Below are 21,709 nucleotides of genomic sequence, written 5' to 3' on the forward strand. Positions count from 1 at the left end.
TCTCTCTCTCTCTCTCTCGCTTAAAAAATAAAGAAAATGAAACCTTTTTAGCAGTACCAACCTACCCAATGTGTATAGACAATTATTATTAATGCTCTAAACTATGTCTTTTTTATAGTTAAAACTGGTTTCATATCCCAACTTTTTGCCGACTACAAGACAATTAGCATTTTATGCAACTAGATGCTTGTTGTGCACATAATTTTTTTTAATACTGACATTGTATTTGGTTGACTGGAGTTACAAAAAGGTCACCATTTTCCTGTTGGAAACCTATCGTATTTATAATATTCCATATTGTAATTGATGAGGTGGCACAGCTTTGACCCTAAAATGTCCTCATGTGGAAAAAACAGAAACACTTCTCCGAGACTCTTGATACATGTATACACATTATTTTCTACGTCTTTGGGGCTTATTCACCAGCCCAGGCTATATCGGTTAAATATATATATGTGTGTGTGTATATATATATTTTTTTCTAGGATTAAAATTTTTTGCCCATATATTCAATTGCAGGATTATTTCAATCAGCATAAATTTAGTTCTACCCTACAGTTGATTAAATTAACCTGTACTGGATAAGACGTCTATTATTTTCCATGACTTTAATACCCCAGATCTCGTCCTGATAAATTGCCTGGTGTTATTCTTGGTCCATTGATCTTTTATCGTCTTGGTGTGTCAATAACAGAACAGGAAAGACAGTGGTGGGGGGAGTGGGAAGGTGGTAGTGATGATCTCTGGGGTGTTCCACAGCTGAGCGGGAGCCAGTCCTGGCCGCAGCAGCTCCGGAAAGGTCTTGTGGACATGAATGCCAAAGACAGTGGTCTTCCACTTGCCCGCTCACCCTCCGGGGAGCTGCTAATGAGCCCTAACCAGCATGGGAGATCGGGAGCCAGGGGAGATGGGAACTTCAAAGGCCTGGAATAATCCACAGAGCAGACAAGCTAATGAGTCCCTGGAGGCTGGGGAGAAGGTGGGCCGTTCATCACGTCGTCACCTTGGAGAAGAAGAGTTCTGAGACGTGTCACCCCTGGAACAACGTCCCAGACAAAGCATGTGAATGGGATGGGCTGGCGTCATCCAGGGAGAGGGTGTTTCTGGCTTTAATAAACCCTCCCACCGAAGATGACAAACACTCACCTACCTGCTGTGTGACTCAAGTGATTCGATCAGGACAATCTGTCCTCTCCCCTCTTGCTGACAGCCAGAGGCCATTGCTGTTTGGATTACATACAAAAGTGCCCGTTAACTTCCGGTGGGGGTCGAGTGGTGAATGGATTTTTCCATCGCCTTAGAGAGAGGTCTGGGAGTCCATCCACTCCTTTGGAGTTGGAGTCGGAAGGCTGCTTTTGGCAACCGATGAGTCTTTGGAGTTGGTTGACCGCAGTGTAAAACCGTGTGAGTTAGAACGCGCCTCGACGGTTTTCTCTCTGTGGGTGTGGACTCTGCCCTGCCATGTGCGCTCCTCCAACACCATGGGCATGGCTTCTCGGTCCCCGAGGAAGGGCCAGTGACAGGACACATGCCCTCCGAAAAGTCACAGTCGTGGCCTCTGGCGGTGTTCGTAGTCTCCTCGTCCAGGGGCAGTGTATCAGAAATGGCGTTGCTAGACCAGGCGTCCGGGGCAAGAGAAACAGAGTTTGCGGAAAGTCTAATTCTAGACAGAGGAGGACCAGCTGTTAAGTTCTGAATGCAGAAGGGGTGTTTTGTTTTGTTTTTATTGCCCACTGTTGGAAATTCTAATCTGCTGCTTGCTCTGTGACCTGTTGTTGAAACCATTCGGGGGACCAGAGGTGACATTTATAGCACACCTTGAAATTAAAGCCAGATAGAGACATGCACCTGACCGATGTCTGCCACCCAAGGACATACTGACCTTTCCAGTGTGGAGTATTCCACTGGTTTGCATTAGCTCCATGGAGATTTTTCCTGTGGGATTGGAATGGTCTGAAACAAGGGTTCTCCGGTGTGTTTTAGGAATACATAACTTCTAAGGACCACTGCTGAACCCATGGTGACAGTCATGACTAGGACCATCAAGCCTGTTCTGTTACACACTTTAAATTAAATTTCATATCATCGATAAGAGGATCTCTGTTTATTTATTTATTTATTTATTTATTTGAGGGGGGGGAGGGAGAGGGAGATGAGAAGCATCGACTAGTAGTTGCAGCACTTTAATTGTTCATTGATGGCTTTCTCATACGTGCCTTGACCACAGAGTTCAAATAGAGCCAGCGACACCTCGCTCAAGCCAGTGATAGGAATCTTGTCAATGATTCCTCGCTCAAGCCAGCAACCCCGCACTCAAGCTGGTGAGCCCACGCTCACACCGGTGACCTTTGGGTTTCAAAGAATCTGGGACCTCAGCATCCTAGGTCAACACTCAGTCCATTGCACCACCACCAGTCAGTAGGATCTGTTTTACTCTTATTTACTACGGAGATGTTAGCAAAACCATGCTGGCTCAAGAAATGTAATAACTCAAGAGAAGAAACAGGAAACAAAGATAAAGCTATAGTGAATAGTCACTGCTTGCCAAGATGTGTCTCTCAAGATGAGGGACATCAGTGTACTCCATCCGTTACAGAAACCCAGGATGGTATGATAATCGGGGATTGTTGTTGACATGCAGGGAATCTGCTTTCTCCTTGATAGCAGCTTGTGAGCTTTTCTATGAATGTTCAATGTCTACTTCATGATTGGCGGTTCGCCTTTTAAAGACAAGTGTGTTAATAGCATGGCTAATTAATGTGCTGAAGGTCTTTTCCTGATCTAAATATTCATGAGACTTTGAGATTCAATGATGTTAATGATGGAGGAAATCTTGGAGAGTGACTCAACCAGCCTGGTGTTTTGCAGAGAAGGAGGTGAAATTCAGTAAGGTTTGGCCACCAGCACAGAGCTAGGCAGCTGGTCGCCTCCACTAGAATTGAGGGTTTCCACGTCCGGTCCAGTATCCCTTCTGTCTCCCCATCACACCCTGAGCTGTGTTGCTAGCTTTACGTCAAGCGCTGAGCTGTTCCATGGGCTCCCCTTTTGGCCTTGATTTTCTGGAACTAGAAGCAACATTAGACCCAAGGATGGTAACTCTCTCCTTCCTGGTTCCTGAAATAATTATTACCCACCTCTCTGAGCTTTGTCGTAACCTCCCTGTGAGCATGGGGATGCATGCTTTCCCTGCCATCTCCTTTGAATCAGTTTTTAAAATATTGAGGGTATAAATAGCACTTAATCTACATACACACACAAGAGGGAAGGGGAGGGAATATTAATTCCTACTGAATGAATTACCTGAAGTTGTATGAGCTTTCCAGATACCCAGAAAAGTCGAATAAAGCCTCAATTAGTCAAAACCCCAGCTACCTCACTGAGTAAATATTGGGATAGCTTTTCTTTATACCACGTACACAGAAAAGAGAGATACATGCACGCAACATAAGGGAGAACAGCTCTGGGGAGTAGATATAGATTTTACCCCGACAAGTACACCAATAATTCCGGGCAATAAAAATGTACACTTATGGCCCTGGCTAGCTAGCTCAGTATAGAGCATCGGCCCAGCGTGTGAATGTCCCGGGTTCGATTCCCAGCCAGGGTACACAGGAGAAGTGCCTACCCATCCGCTTCTCCACCCTTCCCCTCTCCTTTATCTCTCTCTTCCCCTCCTGCAGCCAAGGTTCCATTGGAGCAAAGTTGGCCTGGGCGCTGAGGATGGCTCTGTGGCCTCCACCTCAAGTGCTAGAATGGCTCCAGTTGCAATAGAGCAACGCCCCAGATGGGCAGAGCAATGCCCCCTGGTGGGCATGCTGGGTGGATCCCAGTTGGGTACATGTGGGAGTCTGTCTCTCTGCCTCCCCACTTCTCACTTCCTAAAAAAGAAAAAAACAATGTCACCCCAATAAATTCAGTTAACAAAAAGAAGTTCCGTGCAGGGGAGGGGCTTGCTGTCCTCACATTCTGAGCTGGTGTGACTCTGAGCCAGATGTCACCTGCCACACCTGGGAAGGTGAAGGACTCCTGCAAGAACTGAACACTGAGACAAGGTGCACCACCTGTGTGCCTGGTTGTGGACAGAAAGTGAAACAGCCAGCCACTCGCCTCCATATCCGATCTTGCCAAGGCCTGGCACCCCACGACCCCTAACCTTTCTGTGCTTGCCGTTCTGTAACCACAGATAGAACTCAGGAGCTGCCACTGTCTTTAAGGAGGCTGTCTTGACGGGAAGGTCTGAAGGAAAAACGTACCACAGCCTCCACCCAAGCCGATGCACGCTGTCCTTAGCACCTTCCGCAACCTTCCGCCTTTCTGTTTCCTTCCACGGGAAAGAAAGTCTCAGCGGGCAGAGGAGTCACATCTATGCTAACGTATTTTGCGTTCTCATAATATTAATTGGCTGCCACCTCATTGGATTCAAAGACAGACAGCTGGGCTTTGAACCCATACAAAGAAGTTAAGGTTTTGTGATACATCTTACTCTCAGGCAAACAAATGCGTAAGGCCAGCGACTGAAGTAGAGTGAGGAGGGCTCGTGTGTCTGGAAGGTTTCTAGCATGTTTCTGGTGGAAGTGCATTCGTTTGGCTCCAGAAAGCCTAAGAAGAAAACGGACACCCGGTCGTCCTTTTGGGCCGTCCCACCAAGAAGAGGAGTCTTGGGAAACTGCCTTCTTTGTGTTTTCAATTCAAAAAAGAAAGTCAATATCCCCACCATTTCCTGTACTGCACAAAATACCATCTCTCCCTGGCCTCTTGCCCTGACCATATTTTTTGCGGGATTTCTTTCACAAAGCCAGTTTGAGTGCCATTTGTGGGGCACAGAGCTCGGGTCCCCCAGACGTCGGGCATTTGTGGAGTGTTACAAGGGGCTTGTTCTGAAGTCCCTGTAGGGCAGGGATCAGAGGTACAGACAGACAGCACAGGGCAAACCTCATCGATGTGTCTGAGGACACAGCCTCGTTTACCTGGGAGACCTTGAGGAATTGCGAATTTTTCCCGGGCCATAGCCTCGTACATTGGGTGGCATGTTGTAATCACGTGGACTGTTCCCTAAAAATTCAGGTGCCTGGCTCTCACTCCCCACCCCTAGATAGTGACTGCTGGGCCAGCTGAGGGACTGGGGGAGGGGATGCGGTTAAAAGCTCCCAGGTCATTTGAGCATGGATCAAAATTCAAGAACCACTGATGGAGGCTGTCCCTCTCCACAGAGCGTTTGTGGCTGGCGCAGGATCCAAATCATAATGTCCTCCGGTGACCCCCATTCTGCATCTGGGTCACCATCCCCCCAGCTGCCCAAGAGAAGGTCTCGATAATGACCTAGGCCCATTCCCACCGTGTTCCCTGGAGCTCAGTTCACACCCCACAGGCGGGCAGCACTCTGCTCATGCTCCTGGCCGGCGGGTCTAGCCCTGAGGTCTGCACCCTCAGCGGTTCCTCTGACAATGGGCTGACTCCTGCCGGGTCACCTTCTGAAGGCTCCCATCTCACTCACCTGTACCCCTTCCCAAGCCTCTGGCAAGGTCTGCCAGCTGCTCCCTGATAGGCGGACGCTCCACTGCCTGCTGCCACCCCTCTGGCCTCCATTCCAGCCCCTCTGTCGTGCCCCTAGCGGGACAGTCCACAGGGGACCTTTGCCCGGCTCCTGTGGCAGCTGTGCCCACGCCCGCCTCCACTCTTCTCGCAAACTGTTTCTTCTGTGTGCCCCAACATCTCTGCCCCGGCACCCCCCCATCTCCAGCCTGCCCCATGCTCAGGTCCCAGCTTAAAAATAACTTTCTCAACACTGACACCCGCAGCCACACGGAGGCTCCTTGAGGATAGTGAGAGAAGCCGGTCGCAAAAGCACCAAAATGTGCGACTCCACTGTGTGCGGTCCCTGGTGTCATCAAGTTCAGGGAGACAGAGAATAGAGTGGAGGGTGGCAGTAGCTGGTGAGGCAGGGTGGGGGGGAGTTAGTGTTCATGGGGGTGGAGTCTCAGTTTGGGGGGCAGAGCAGGATTTAGCGGTAACGGGGGTGACGTCTGCACAACAGTGTGCGTGTGCTCAACACCACGAAACTGCCCCAGAACACAGCTGAGATGGTCACGTTTGTGCCATGCCTGTTTGTCCACAATAAAACAATTTTCGGCCTTGGCCGGTTGATTCAGCCTTAGAGCGTCGGCCTGGCGTGCGGCAGTCCTGGGTTCGATTCCCGGCCAGGGCACACAGGAGAAGCGCCCATCTGCTTCTCCACCCCTCCCCCTCTCCTTCCTCTCTGTCTCTCTCTTACCCTCCTGCAGCCGAGGCTCCATTGGAGCAGTTTGCCCAGGCGCTGAGGATGGCTCTGTGGCCTCTGCCTCAGGCGCTAGAGTGGCTCTTGATTGCGGCGGAGCGACGCCCCAGATGGGCAGAGCATCGCCCCCTGGTGGGCATGCCGGATGGATCCCGGTCGGGCGCATGTGGAAGTCTGTCTGACTGCCTCCCCACTTCTCACTTCAGAAAAACACAAAAAACAAAACAAAAAAAACCGATTTTCTTCTCAATCACTCTCCCAGGGATTCCTTGCCTGTCCTTTAGCCTAAATGAGAGGGGGTCCTGTTTTATGTTCCCAGAGCTCCACCTATCCCCATAGAGCAGGGATCGGGAAACTTTTTGGCTGAGAGAGCCATGAACGCCATATATTTTAAAATGTAATTTCGTGAGAGCCATACAACGATCTGTGTACCGTTACGCATTATCCAATAAAAATTTGGTGTTGTCCTGGAGGACAGCTGTGATTGGCTCCAGCCACTCGCAACCATGAACATGAGCGGTAGGAGGTGAATGGATTGTAATACATGAGAATGTTTTATATTTTTAACATTATTGTTTTTCTTTATTAAAGATTTGTCTGCGAGCCAGATGCAGCCATCAAAAGAGCCACATCTGGCTCGCGAGCCATAGGTTCCTGACCCCTGCCATAGGGACTCTTTCCTATGAGTTTGTCCTTTTCTTTTTAACCAGATTGTCCGTAGAATAAAAACATGCTATGTGTCCCACCTCCTGTGTCACTGCGCACGGAGTAGGTGTCGCTGAATAAATGTTAACGAATATTAAGTGGATGAACCCCAGATGCTCGGTATCCCAGCTCGTCTTAATTGCTAGGAAAAAAAAAATATGATTGCTAAAATGGTCTATGCCCTTTGACATCAAAGTACCCAAAAGTATCAGGCGACAGACTGTCCAGTCCTAACGAAGGATGACATCAGGTGACGTGTGTTGAGCTCGGTGTGGAGTTTGCACCTCCGGCTAACCCAAACATGGGTTCTACCCACCATGGGTGGACTCACGGGATCCTGGGACGACCTCTGTCCTGCCAGAGAATCGCACGAGGAAAATGAAAAAACAAACAAACAAAAAAACAACGCTGTTTTCGGGGTTTTTTAAGAGCACTCTATTTATATCCACATTCTTGGTTAACAGGGTGTTTTGTTTGGTTTTCTGTCTTCCCAAATTAGATATTTATCTTTGAAAACAACATCTACTACTGTGCACACGTCGGGAAGCAGGCCATCCGCGTGGTCTCGACTGGGAAGGAGGGAGTCCTTTACAACGGCCTCAGCGACTGGCTGTATGAAGGTGAGATGCACCCAGGGGCCAAGGGGTGGGGTCCTGTGGGCGCCGTGGTCACTGCTGCCCCTGCGAGATCCAAGCACACTCTGGAGCTAACCTCCAGAATCCGTAACCAGGAGATTTCAAATATCTTCTGCTCTCTTTCTTACACGATACAAAGGTCATTGCTTTGCAAGTCAAGTTTGGCTTCTGCTTTAGCAAATCAACTGAAAGGAAACTTTCCTACGAGGCAGGTGCACGACATGGTGCTGGTGTGACGGTGGCGTCCCAAATACTTAACAGCCGTGGCAGCCGATGTACAATAGCATTAATCGACTCAGTACCATTCCCTGGAAGAGTCTGTAGGCTGATGCTCAGGTTTCTGAGGTTGGGAGCCTCGCAGAATCTGGGCTTTATTTTTATTTTTAATAATGGGAAAGTAAACTTTAAAGATTGCCAATTTCTGATCTGTGAGTTAGTTTCATTTCCAGACTCTCCCTTTAAAAATAATAATAATGAGCCCTGGCCAGTTGGCTCAGTGATAGAGCGTTGGCCCGGTGTGTGGAAGTCCTGGGTTCGATTTCCAGCCAGGGCACACAGGAAAAGCACCCATCTGCTTCTCTACCCTTCCCCTCTCCTTCCTCTCTGTCTCTCTCTTCCCTTCTTGCAGCCAAGGCTCCATTGGAGCAAAGTTGGCCTGGGCGCTGAGGATGGCTCCATGGCCTCTGCCTCAGGCGCTAGAATGGCTCTGGTTGCAACAGAGCGACGCCCCAGATGGGCAGAGCATCACCCCCTGGTGGGCATGCCGGGTGGATCCCGGTCAGGCACATGCGGGAGTCTGTCTGCCTCCCTGCTTCTAATTTCAGAAAAATACAAAAAAAATAATAATAAAATAATAATGATGATGATGATGATGATGAAGAAGGAGCCCTGGCTAGATAGCTCGGTGGGTTAGAGCATCATCCTGAAGCGCAGAGGTTGTTGGTTCAATCCCTGATCAGGACACATACAGGAACAGATTGATGTTCCTCACCTCAGGGGCCTACCCTCCACAGGGAGAGCCCCCAGCTGGAGTCCCACCACTCACCCCTTGGCGGCACCTGACAGAGAGCCAGCTCTCTTCTTTTATAAGCACCAGAGACCGTGTCCTTGGGGCCAGCGATGCTTCGTAAGCGCGTAGAGCCGTTACTGGCTCATCCCACGTCATCCATGACTCCCCAGGGAGGCCATGAACTGACAGTATCGACAGCTTTGTCCGCGTCAGGAAAAGTCAGCAGGCCCTGGTGGCACCGGGCCACGGGGCACTGGTTCACACGGGGAGCCGTGCCTCTGCGCAGTTCACTTAATGCATCTGGTATTTCATGTAACCAGAGTGGCACTGCTTGTCTCCAGCGCCATCAGGTATTAACAACCTTGACTTGGAGAGCGTGTAAATTTTTGCCACATCCAGGGAGACACAGAGAAGAGGCTGGAACTGCTCAATAGAGACTCGTTACACTCTGATGTGGAAATGGATGAGATGACCTATTGCAGACCCGTCCCTTCTGTGTGCCCTCTGGTCCAGTGAGTGCCGTCTTTGGGCTCCTGGATTTCTGGATGTGTCAGCACAGGAACAGGGCGCTAAGGCAGGGGCTAGGAATGTCCGAATCACGGGAGCATGTGGTAGCCGTTCAGACGGGCTCTCAGGGGTGTCCTTGCCCACCGGGCTGGCCCACGGCCTCCTCACGTGCCCCTCAAGTCCCATCAGACCTTGCCGGCCCATCTCTTGGCTATGATGTTCCCTAGGAACGGCCATTCTCACCTGTCCTCACATGCAGCCCCCGCGCCAAAACTCGGAGGCAGGGAGGGCTTTCGTCAACACTGGCACCTGCTGCCGCGTCCTCTCCCCTTTGGGAGGTCACATGCACAAAGTGTCCTGACCCCACGGATGCCTCCCATCTGAGTTTTCTTGGAAGAATACCAACCACGTGGTTATTGGCTCTTTAATCACAGACTTAGGGACTGTGGTTGGGGGGCAGAGATGGACCTTGACAGCCACCTCATTTAGGCGTCGGCAAACTTTCTCTGCAAAGGGCCAGGTAGTAACCATTTTAGGCTCTGTGGGTCTGCCAGCCTCTGCCGCCACTACCCATTGCTGTCCTCCCTGTGTCCAAGCAGCCAGAGACAGCAGTTAGACAACCCTGTGTCCGCAAACTGACATTTGAATTTCATGTAATTCTCACATGCCAATATAACGTTATTCTTTCAGGGTTTTTTTTTTTTTTTTTTTTGGCTGTTTAAGAATGCAAAACCAATTCTCGGTTCATGGGTCATACAAAAAGTGATGGATTTGTCCCCAAAGCCGTCGTGTGTCAACCCCAATGAATTTGATCCTCCCCATTAGCCGATCGGGTTGCTGACATCCGGAGGGACTGAACATTCTTCCAGCCTCACGGTTTGGATCAATAGTGTTTATAACGATAACCAAAGACTCTAAGTCTTGTCTCTCCAAGACAAGATTTCATTATAAATCTTGGAGATTATACAATAAGATATATTTATCTTGAGCATAGCGAGTCTCTTGACCACAGGCTCCTTGCCCGTGTGCACCAGTGGGGCCAGCTTCCTTGGAGACCCCGACGCTCACACCAGCCTTTGCTCTTCAGCCCTTTTAAAAACCTGTTTTCTTGCCGCTTTGGGCCTTGGTTCCTTGTCCCGGTTCTGAAATTCTGGCTGGGGTGGACCAGGTGACTCCAGGACCCCTCCACCGCTAAGATTTTCATATTTATATAAATGTCAGTGCCATGCACACACAGCGTGACTGCAGGATGTTTGAATTCACACCAGATGACTTTATAATGAAATATTTACTTCGCCTCACATTTTCCTAGTGGGTGGGCTGGAACAAAGGGGCTCCAGCTGTACAGGGGCAGACAGGGACACGGCACAGGGATGTCCCTTCATGTCCTCCCCAAAGCAGGTGACACCAAACCAGATATGCTTAGCTAGTGAAGGGGGGGGGGGGGTTCAGAAAGAAGGAACCACAGAGTCAGAGAGAAAGAGACACACACACAAAGAGATCAAAGACAGAGAGGGAGATGGAGGAAGGACACAGGTAACGGTGGATTTCAGCCAAGCCGTTCAAACCCCACTGTGACTACAGTTTGAGGACCTAAAGTTGGTTTGCCTGCATTGCCACTGCCCCATGGTCTTAGAATATTGTCCTTCCTATAGGAGAATGACCAGGGACCCTGTCCCCCTGCATGGCGTGCGGCTGAGTTGTCTTTGAGTGGCAGGTGGACTTGCAGGGAGCCATTGGCACATCCTTGGCTCTCCCTGTGGGTCCACACCTGTAGGGCTAATGGGGCAGCATGGAGGGCCTTGGACAGCTCACCCCACAAAAACAGCTCCGTGAAAATGTCCCCCTCAGATGTTTGCAGCCACAGAGAGAAGCATTTCTTATCTTTCTCTTCCAGTACAAGGGGGGTGGGGAGAAGAAGGCCAGTCGTATTTACGCCGTGTATCAGAGTATTTTGGAGACTCTGCACGTTATTAGCCGGGAGGTCATACCAAAAATCTGAGTGATCCAGAGGTGGGGTGGAGACTCACACCTACCTGTCCTTCCCTCCTCACTAGCTGTGCAAGGAGGGACGCTGCCCTCTGGTGGCCGGCCGCGTACCTGGGTCACCTGGTTCCCGTTCTCGGGAGTGGGTCCACCCACACGGGCAGGCAGGTGTCTGATGATCATGAGGTGCTGGGTGTGTCATTTGCAGAGCACGGCGCTGACAGGCAAGGGAGGCTGTGAGCAGCACAAAGTAGTCGCTCTTTTTGACCCACGCCCATTTCTCTTTCAGCGCCACTGTCCCCCCTCACCGCCCGCACCCCGATTTAATTCGGTTCTCTGCACCTTGGGTAAGATATTTAGTAGCAGGAGAAGGCAGCAGGTGCAAGTGAGAATAGAGCAGATTTCCTGTGTTTAGAATGAGGCCGTTTATTTCCGAATACAGATCCGTTGGGCGTGTTTTATGTATTATGTATTTATGCCTCCCGCAATTTTCCGGGACGCGGATTTCTCGGGACACTTCGGTTTTCTCCAGTATGGACAGCACCAGGGAGTGGGGTACAGATGCTTCGTAACTGTCAGGAACCTGGGGGGCATTTTATTCAGGAGTGACCCCCAAGCCCCGTCTCCTGGCCTGCATTCTGTCTCAACGTGTCTCTTGTCTCATTGAAAGGTGACAGTGGGCACTACCAAGGTGACTCGGGCAGATGGAGTCGCCAAATGTTGAACGGTGGCCTTACCCACCAGGCCGCGCAGAGTGTGACAGGAAACCGGCCATGGTCTGATTCTTGGGCTGGCCAGGCCCCACTGGGTCCTGGGAACAGCCGTGAGCCAGAAATTAGGAGGCTGAGCCTGGCTCTGTCCCCCTCAGCTCCGGGCTTTCAGGTAAATGACGGGTCACTGGAGAAGGTCTCCAGGCCGCCACCCACTTAGGGTCGGGGTGGTCGTGACATTGCGGCCACAATCGAAGAGAGACTTTGACACTGACTTGGAGCAAGTTTCCAAGGTCCCCGGGCCTTGACTTTCTCCTCTGTCAAGTGGGCTCGGAGAAGCTGACGGAGAACACGGCCCTGCCCTCTGGTGGGAACTCTGAGGACACAGGGCACCGTCGTCCCAAGGTTGGGGTGTTGCCTGGCGAGCATTGTCGTTCCAGGATGTGAGTGGCTCTGGACGCACAGGAAGCGTCGCCCCAGGAAGCAGCCTGACTCCCCTGTTCCATCAGGATGTTCACCTCTGCCTCTGGGGGTTCTTCTCAGACTGCAGGCCTCACAGCATCTTCCTGTAAACACCTGGCGAACTGGTCCTATGGTGCTGGGCCGCTGACGTTCTTTACACAACAGGAATACACGGGTGGCTTAGGGCACTCGATCATCCCTCAGTCATCAGTGGGCACAGATGGGCACCAAGGGTCCCCTCTCAGTCTGTTTTTTCACTTGAAAGCGGAGACCACCCCCCTGTTCCGGGGAGGGTACTGCATGCGTGAGACTCAGCCGGTACTCACGGAGTCACCAGTGACGTTCCCATGTTCAATCTGTGAATCATCCACCTTGGGCAGCAGACGGCCACCAAGGCAGCTGTTCTCAAAGGAAGGGCCTAGGCAGCCTGCACTGGGCTATGCCACTCGCCCATCCTCTTCACTTCCCACACACAGCCCGTCTTTGAGGAAGGGCTGCCCTGCTTGGGTACAGGGTCCTGTCCCGTGGAACAGTGACCTCACCTCATTCGCCTGATGTTCGGTCCGTGGAGCTAACTCCAGTTCGAGGCGATGACCTCAGTCCCAGAAAATTCAGAGGGATGGAGCGGGTGGGGACAGGAATGGCTTTGCGCTGAGCTCGAGATGTGCCCGACTTGGCCGCCTCTGTTTCCCCCGGCAACTCCGTCTGCATCCCACAAACACCCTGGCAACGGGGACGCCCATCCCTCCTCCTTCACATAGAATTTCGGAGCTGCTCCCCTGCAGTCCAGATTGTCTCTGTCCATGTCAGACAGCGAGAACAGACAAAAATGAACCACATGATGCATTTGAGCATGGAAACTGTTCTGGGGGTTGTTTATAATTTAGTCAATTAACCTTCCTCTTAAAAAAAAGAAAAGAAAGAAAGAAAGCACTTGAAGCCTAATTTCCTGTCTGATACACATTGTTTTTAAAATATGTTTTCACTGATATTAAGAAAGAATTGGGCAGAAGGGCTCGGGCTGATTGAGGTGACGATGGCTCTGGGCCAATTCTCTTTTGAAAATATGTATTGTGATAAGCTTTTCTGGGATGCACCAGAAAAGGAAATATTGTTCCCATCATAAAATTTTAACACTAAAGCCAGGGTCTAAAAGAAATGTTACATTTAATTTTAAGGTGATAATTTTGCTTTGTGCTACGATTTTTAAAAAAATGAATTCTAACTTTCAGGAGAAGATAAAATTTTTTTAAAAGTCAGCACTTTCAAGAATCCCTTCATAAATCCAAACTGTGGTATATCTCAGTCCGTGGTTAAGCCCCTCTCCAATTAAAATTCCAATTTCAGAACCTCAATCATTTTAACCTTCTTGCGACTATGAATGCGATGATCACCTTTGGCAAAACACCGGGAAGAAAATACGGCCGTCTAAGGATATTAGAAATCATTATCGGGCTGATAATACATTGTTGCCAAAGACACTCAACCAATCTCTTGTGTAGATTATTAAATTAATGTCAAGGTCAAGAGTTACAGATGGATTTTCCCCGTTCTGTAAACTGAACATGTTCCAGGAGCTGAATTTCAAACACAATGTTTGGTTGGCTGCCTGACCCCAGGCAGCTGGCATGGACAGGGTGGCATTGGACAGGTGATCTAGTGGAGACAGGTGTCCCCCACTGACCAAGGTCATTGTCCTTGAGCACTGGGGTCATGGTGGACAGAGGTAAGCAGAGTGGAGGGGAAGCCAAACATACACTCATCTTCCCTTATTTGCCATAGGTCCACACCTTTCACATACTACCAGCTGGTCATTTACACAAATTATTTCAACTTTATTCCCCTTTAATATCCTTAAAGGAAAAATTTTAAAAAACAATAGCACCTACCTGCAGTGGTTATATTCAAGATTAAATGACAAGTTACTGGCCCTGGCTGGCTGGCTCAGTGGTAGAGCGTCGGCCTGGAGTGTGGAAGTCCGGGTTTGATTCCTGGCCAGGGCACACAGACAGGAGAAGTGCCCATCTGCTTCTCCACCCCTCCCCCTCTCCTTTCTCTCTATTTCTCTCTTCCCCTCCCACAGCCAAGGCTCCATTGGAGCAAAGTTGGCCCGGACACTGAGGATGGCTCCATGGCCTCTACTTCAGGTGTTAGAATGGCCCTGGTTGCAACAGAGCAACGCCCCAGATGGGCAGAGCATCGCCCCCTGGTGGGCATGCTGGGTGGATCCTGGTTGGGCGCATGTGGGAGTCTGTCTTTCTGCCTCCCCGCTTCTCACTTCAGAAAAAAAAAAAAAAACAAAGAATAAAAATAATAAAATAAGTGAAAGGTTACTAAAGTATGCACGCACCCTCGCATTCTGTCTGTACGTTTTGTAAGGAGGAAGGATAACAGCCCTGTGGGAAAGGAAGGAGGTCACAGTGAAGTGATTTCTCGACCAGGGACGTCACAGCGAGGTCTCCTCCATTTTGATTACCATTTTGCCCTGGGTCAGCCCTGATTCCCTAGTTACTGTCCTCCCCAACTTTTTGTTAAATATCACAAAGAAAGGGGATGAGGACTTGAGTGGGAGATTGTCTGTTTGGGCTGTTTTGTTGCAGAAGAAATGGACATTTTTGCAGATGCATTCAAAAAATAAGTGCCCCGGATGGCATTTCTTGACTCTTCCGTGCGTCCCCTGAGGCTTCCTGTTCTTAATGAGGCAGCGGGAATTGCTGAGACCCTTGAGAGAAGTATGGGACCATGTGCCCTTTTTCTCTTCTCCTGTCAAGGGGACCAACGAGGGGGATCATTAACAAAATCCCCCGATAGCGAGGTTATTTTGTTAGCAGCTCCCGGGCTCACCAGGCACAGAGCCAGATGGTGGGCTGTGACTCATTCTTGTCACCAAACGGTCTGGTCCAAGGTCATCTACCAGTAGATCTTCTCTGTTCTCTCGGCTGGGCCCCCAATGGTCCATCTGCGAAGCCCCCTGGTCGATACGCAGCGCCATGGTAACCATAGATGTTCGACAACGCTTACTGAGTGCAGGCACTAGTGTGTCTGTGTGTGATAAGTGACATAAAACTCTCCCCACCACAGCCCAGCGAAGTCGATACAGTTCCCATCCCTGTCTTACAGATGGGGAAACTGAGGTACTAAAAGGCTAAGCTGCTTGCCTAAGGTGACATCCCTAATGAGAGGCTGTGTCATTATTTGAATCTTGAAATTCTAGCTCCAGAGTCCACTGTCCTCAGCACCAACTGGCCGCACAGCTGACCTCTGCAGGGCAGGATGCTGTCCACGCCACTTCGTAAGCCTTCGGTCTCTTCCCAAAGTCCCCTCCAGGAAGCCTCCCAGGATGGTCTGAGTCACTTTCCCGACTGTTAGCACTCTGAAATAAGACGTTCAGAAGAGTCAGGGAAGGACAAAGGAGAGTGAGGTCAGTCCCACATCCACCCGTCCTTCCCTGTCCACCTGCCTCCTCCCCATGGGCTGCGAGTGTGACCGCCCTGGAGGGACACTTGGATGGTGTCAGCAGAGGCATCTGGCCTGTCACTCAGCACAAGCAGGTCCCTCCCCACCCAAAGACAGAGCAAACCTGAAATCGGACCAATGGGCCTTTCCTTCGTGGGGCCTTGAATGATTTTTAAATGTACACAAACTCATTTTGCAGCAAGACCCCTCCTCTCGGGGCCGCCTGCCCAAGGACGAGGGCGGCCAGGCTTGTTTGTTTCTCCTGGTATCTGCTGAGACTTACCCCCTTACGTCACTAGGACCCTGTGGGCAGGAGACCGTTTTCTACAACCCTTTCCGCCCCGCAGAGCAGGCAGTCTACCTGCTCACACTCAGTAACGCCAGGGGGTTGGGGACATGAGGGTTCACTGGCGGCCACATGCTACCTGAAGGTCCCCTCCAGTCTGGGAGGCCAGTGAGCAGGCCCGGGGGTGGCTCAGGGATGTCAGGAGCCCGTGGCAGAGCAGGTCCCTACCAAGCACCATGCTTCTCTCTGCATCTCTCTGCCACCCACGTGGCGCCCCCCTGGGGGACAAATTCCTGCATTGCAGTTGGTGGTTACCTCGCTGAGACCTCGGGAAACGGTGGTGCCCTGCTGGTGCCCTGCTGACCGGCACTCCAGAATCTGCCCAGCAGGAGGTCCGTCAGTGTCTGAGTCAGTCAGACCAGGGGACCGAGGCCACGTCAGGAGGTCCGCGGGCCCACAGCCACACTCGGTGACACATGGGGCAGAGGAGCGTAGGTCACAGTGCTGTGTTGATCCGACGTAGGCAGGTGCCGTCATGCAGAATGAAACGCAGGTGGTTTGCAAGGAGACGTGGTGTTTTGAGGTGAATTTGAGATGGGGGGAGCTGCCACGTTCTGCCGTGAGAAGGGGAGCTCCGAGGTGGGAGGTTGAGAAAAGGCGACAGAAGCCAGTCCCTCGTTGTGACAGTCAAGGAGAAGCTTGGGGGGGGGGGGAGGCAGGAGGGGCTGCAGCCTGGGCTCCCAGGACAGCCCTCGGCCTCCGAAACCAGATGTTTTCCTAGGCGATGCTGTCTCTGTGTGCCATCTCCGAGTCGCAGAGATGCAGCGTGGTGTCTGCACCCCCTGCCCAGCCCCAAACCATACACAGCCGGTAGCCACACGTGTGCATGCTGGGATTTACAAGCGGGGGGTCAGCCCATGTGCCCCCGACATAAGGAGTCCCAGGTCCCGCCCTCACCTCGCCCGGCCCAGGGAGATGAGGCAGACACCTCCTTCCAGGCGTGTCCTGCAGGATCATGTGTGCCAGGGTAACTGAGAACATGCACATGTTCAAGCTCCCCAGAGCAGTCCGAAGCCTCTTGTTTCCTTTTCCACCTCGTGTCTGTGTGTCCCTAACCTGCCTGGGATTTCTTTGTAGCCAGACTTCTGTCCCGTGCTTGGTCTCTGGTCCGGGGAGCCCCTGGGTGTGGCTGTCAGTGAGGCATCCAATACTGATTCCAGCCTCCTGGTGGCTTCTGGGACTCTCCAGGCCGCCCTGTCGGCCCCACATCCTCCCTGACCTTCCATCATGACGTTCCGTCAGCCCATCCATCCTGTTACCATTATCCGTGTTTGCGTCAGGCTCAGCGGCTGCTCCCTGTGGAGCTGACTCGTCACCCTTAACCAGAATGTGCACCAAAGTCACCTGCAGGGCTTTGGTGGAATCGGGGCCAGGGCCCTCCCCTGACCCCGGCAAATCCTGATTCTTCTACCTGGAGTGGGACCCGAGCATCGGTACAAAATGCACACACCACGCCCTTGGCATCTGTGAGAACTAGTGCCCCAGGTGACTCTCGGGAGACAAGTAGCAACACCCCCTCTCGTGCTGCCTCTGCTGGACTGTCCTTTCCTTGCTGGAGTGGTTTCTATCCCAAGGGGGCCTAATGCTACTGGATGAGCCCTAATGTTGCTAGGCATGAGGGAGTGACACCCCAAATTGGGGACTTGGCTTCTTCAAGATCCAGGGGACCAGAAATGAGGAGCATCAACCCCGATCCCGCTATGCGCTCAAGTGACACAGATGCACGTTCAGGAGAGAATCGGCCTTGACCAGTGGCTGCCCCAAGTGTGTGTGTCTCGTTTGACTCCTCCATGGTCCCTGGACAGGTCGGGATAGGTGAGGGAGTACATATTCCCCCTTTCTTTACACGTTCTCCGGGCTCGCTCAAGACGGCAAGCTTCTCGCTGCGTTTCCAGGCGAGGGTCCACTGCGCGAGTCATTCGGTCAGTGAAAGAGGGTCTTTTTCTCTGCACTTCTGTTCCTCAGCGACCTCTGGTCACGGCCTGCAAGCATTTAAGCGGGTGTTCCTGAAGAAAACGTTTGCAGAATAGGCCCTTTTGTAATTAGTGCCAAAAAAAAGTCACGATTCCCCCTGCTGCCTCCTTTTCCCTGTTTCTCAGACTTCGTTATCTCTTCCGTGAGCAGCGGGAGCACACCAAGGAGCCATGTGGCCCAGCGGCGTTGGGGAAGGTGGGCAGAGGCCGCCTGGTTCTGTACGCGGGGCGCAGTGTCTCGTACTTGCTGGCATCTTGGGATGGCATGAAATGGAAAGGGACGAACAGTTGTCAACACCCCAGATAGTTGCCTGCCCCGGTCCCCATCTCTCTTCCATCCTGCACATTTTATGGCTGGAAGTCATCCTTTGCCTGAATTCTCTGAACAGTGGTGATTGAGCTCAGTGGGAATGGGCGTTTGCTGGTGGAACTGACAGAAATATGTTGTCCTCAACCCAGCTCAGCCTTCATCCCGTAATCTTTCTCTCTCCCTCTCTCCATCCCTCCCTCCCTCTGTCCACCTCCCTCTCTCCATTTCTTCATATCTCTCTCTCCATTTCTCCCTCCCTCTCTCCATTTCTTCATCTCTCTCTCTCCATCTCTCCCTCCCTCTCTCCATTTCTTCATCTCTCTCTCCCTCTCTCTCTCACTACTCTCTCTCCATCTCCCTCTCTCTCTCCATCTCTTTCACCATCTCCCTCTCCCTCTCTCTCCATCTCTCTCTTTCACCATCTCCCTCTCTCCCTCTCTCTCCCTCTCATCCCCTCTCATCCATCTCTCTTTCACCATCTCTCTCTCTCTCTCTCTCTCTCTCTCGCCCTCCCCCCCGCCCCCCGTCCTGCTCAGGCCTGACCAAAGCTGTGGTTCCCGTTAGGCCCTAGGACAAGTCTGAAGATGAGATAGACACGCACAGGTGGGAATCGCAGCAAGCCAAGCCCTCCCGCTCCTGGTCCCGCTCACGAGCATGCAGGGCCTGTCTGACCAGCAGGGTGGCTTGACTTTGCACATGGGGGTTGGGGGCAGGGGTGATGTGCCTCCTCTGCCCTTTCAGGAGGTGCTCTGTGTTCACAGGGAAGACACAGCCACGTTGTATCTTCAGGGTTGTGGTATCAGTTTCGTCCGTCTGTGAGGCTTAGCCGCAGACCGCCGTGCCTCTGCTGGGGCTCTCCTGGGTTGGCAGAGAGTTCTGTGAGTGTGTGCATGTGAGACCCACGCCAGGCGACCCATGCTGGTTCGGGGTGCAATCCGCCCCCTCCCTCTGCCCCTTAATTCCACTCACTCCCTGGGGGACGACACTGGCACCCCGATCAGCCCCCTCCCTCCAGCCCTGCAGTACGGGCGTGACCAAGCAGAATCACCCACAGGGTGCATGGCACATGGTGCCTGTTTTTCCCACCAGACCATCTGCTGGTGCCTGTCACTCGCCGCCCTGTCTGGACGGAGCAGATGGCTCTGTGGTGAGTTGCTTCTGACTCACCTCATTCCAGACGCACCTGAAAGTCACTTTGCTGGCGGCTGAAGACGCTTGGAAAATCACAGGCCCCGGAGAGGTGGCTGTCTTCCTTCCTTTCTTTTCTTTTAACAGACCCTTGGGCTTTGTTTTGGCGCCAGAAAAGCTTCTGAGTCGATGCATGGGATGCCACTAGATCCCAGGCGCTGGAGGTGGAGGGGTTGGTGGAGGTGGCCCCTTGGACAGAGAGGGACTCATCCAGGGCCTCTGGGGGAAGCAGAAGTGGGCTGGACACCAGGACCCTGGGGCCTGTCATCCACTGTCACTGAGCCGTGGTGCCCCAGGCCTGGGGAGAGACCAGTGGTGGACAGTCTACCAAGGGCTTTGTGGGGGATGGAACCCCACTGTGTGATTGCAGAGTCTGTCAGCAAGCCTAGGTCACATTGGGTCAGGGTCCCCACTAGCTGCTGGCACACTTGGAGAAAGGACATAGAGCAGGGAAGAGGTATTTAGGACAGTGACACATGGTGAAGGGGCTGACTCCTGGCGTTGCTGCTACAGGTCCCACGATGCATTGGGGGCCCCCACGCAGAAGTCACTTGGCAACGGGAGACCTTCTCACAGTGGTCAGTGATGGAGAGACACACTGCACCATTGGCCAGCGTCCCCAGACCCAAGAGACTGCCTCTGGCACCCCCTCAGGAGACAGAATGGCAGCAGGGTCTCCCCAGCATGGCCCAGAGCCCCATCTCCATCCTGCGGCCATCGGGTCCCTGCTGAGGGTCACCCACCCTACCCAGCCTTGCTTCTGGCCACCGAGGACCCTTCTCCCCACAGGCCAGCACCCCAGGCTCTGTTCCAGTTTGTGTTGTTCTCCGCCGTGTTCCAGCCACTCGTTCTGGTTCCAGGTCCCTCGACCACCTCTCCGTCACAACAGGTGCACGGAGCTTGTTTACGGTGATGAACACCTAATAACACCTCATGGAATGGGACTCGTGTTGTGTGATTGTGGAGTCATGTTGACCGTTATCTCAGAAACAGCGCTGGAGGGAATTAGTTTATAGTACGTGGAGACCATGTACGAGAAAGCATCCCTTGATTTAGGAGCCAGTGGCACCGGCAGCAGCCTCTGGTCCCCAGGTCTCTGACCTGTGGCACCTGGGAGTGTGGCCTAGCAGCTTAACACACACACACACACACACACACAGCAGCAGCATTGTTCTTCCTGAAATAGATATCAGATCCTGCAGAACTCATCCATAGTTAAAAACTTTAGTTAGCCAAGACGCTTGTGGGACAGGTTGGGAGTAAGGGGTATCTCTTGTGGACACCTCAGAGAATCGCAGTTTCTGCTTCAGCTCTGGTGTAAATGAAGCCATTTTGTCTTCTGCCGCATGGATGAAATTGTGTCCTTCCTTCCAGAGCTAGGGGCGCCCTGGGCTGTGAGCACCTTTCCCTTCTGCATGGCTGTGCACAAGGGAGTCCATGTGTAGGCATGAAGAGAAGGACACAAAGGATACACAGTATACACGTACTACACAGAATACGTAATATACACATGCTACACACACAGGATATGCAGTATACACGTACACACAGAGGATACATAATATACACGTACTACACACACAGGATACACAGTATACTCGTGGTACACTCAGAGGATACATAATATACACATGCCACACACAGGATACACAGTATACACATGGTACACACTTAGGATACATAATATACACGTGCTACACACACAGGATACACAGTATACACGTGGTACACACAGAGGATACACAATATACACGGTATTCACACATTATGCACATAGTATGCACACAGGACACACAGTATGCACTCTGTATAAATGGTAGATATATAGTGTACACACAATATACGTAGAGTTTAAACACGGTATACACTTGGTATAGACACTGTGCACACGGTATACACATGAGGTACACACAATGTGTATGCACACAGTAGGCATGACTCCCTGGCATCTCCAGGAGGCTGGGCGGGGATTTCCTGGGGTTCGGTCCCCAGCACAGCCCTCTCTCTCTCTCGTGAGTCGGCCTGGGTGTGCCCTGCTTCAGTGTGAACGGACTTCCTTCTGGTTCTGGTGTTCAGACCAACTCAACAGGACAATAATAATTTAATTCAGAGAGCACATGTTAGGTTCCTAATGCTCAAATTTGTGTC

The 21,709-nt window shown here is 51.8% G+C and overlaps 1 protein-coding gene across 5 annotated transcripts in view; it reads left to right on the forward strand.

The window, feature by feature from the left end:
• Window positions 1-21,709, forward strand: part of DPP6 (dipeptidyl peptidase like 6) — a 573,115-nt gene that overhangs the window by 490,857 nt on the left and 60,549 nt on the right. For all 5 annotated transcript variants that reach the window (XM_066385521.1, XM_066385524.1, XM_066385520.1 and 2 more), the window contains exon 8: window positions 7,479-7,599. In XM_066385521.1, the coding sequence (XP_066241618.1) occupies window positions 7,479-7,599 (121 nt within the window). The remainder of the gene's footprint in view (window positions 1-7,478; window positions 7,600-21,709) is intronic.

The sequence above is a fragment of the Saccopteryx leptura genome, chromosome 5 (assembly GCF_036850995.1).
Source record: "Saccopteryx leptura isolate mSacLep1 chromosome 5, mSacLep1_pri_phased_curated, whole genome shotgun sequence".
In the NCBI taxonomy this organism is placed as follows: Eukaryota; Metazoa; Chordata; class Mammalia; order Chiroptera; family Emballonuridae; genus Saccopteryx; species Saccopteryx leptura.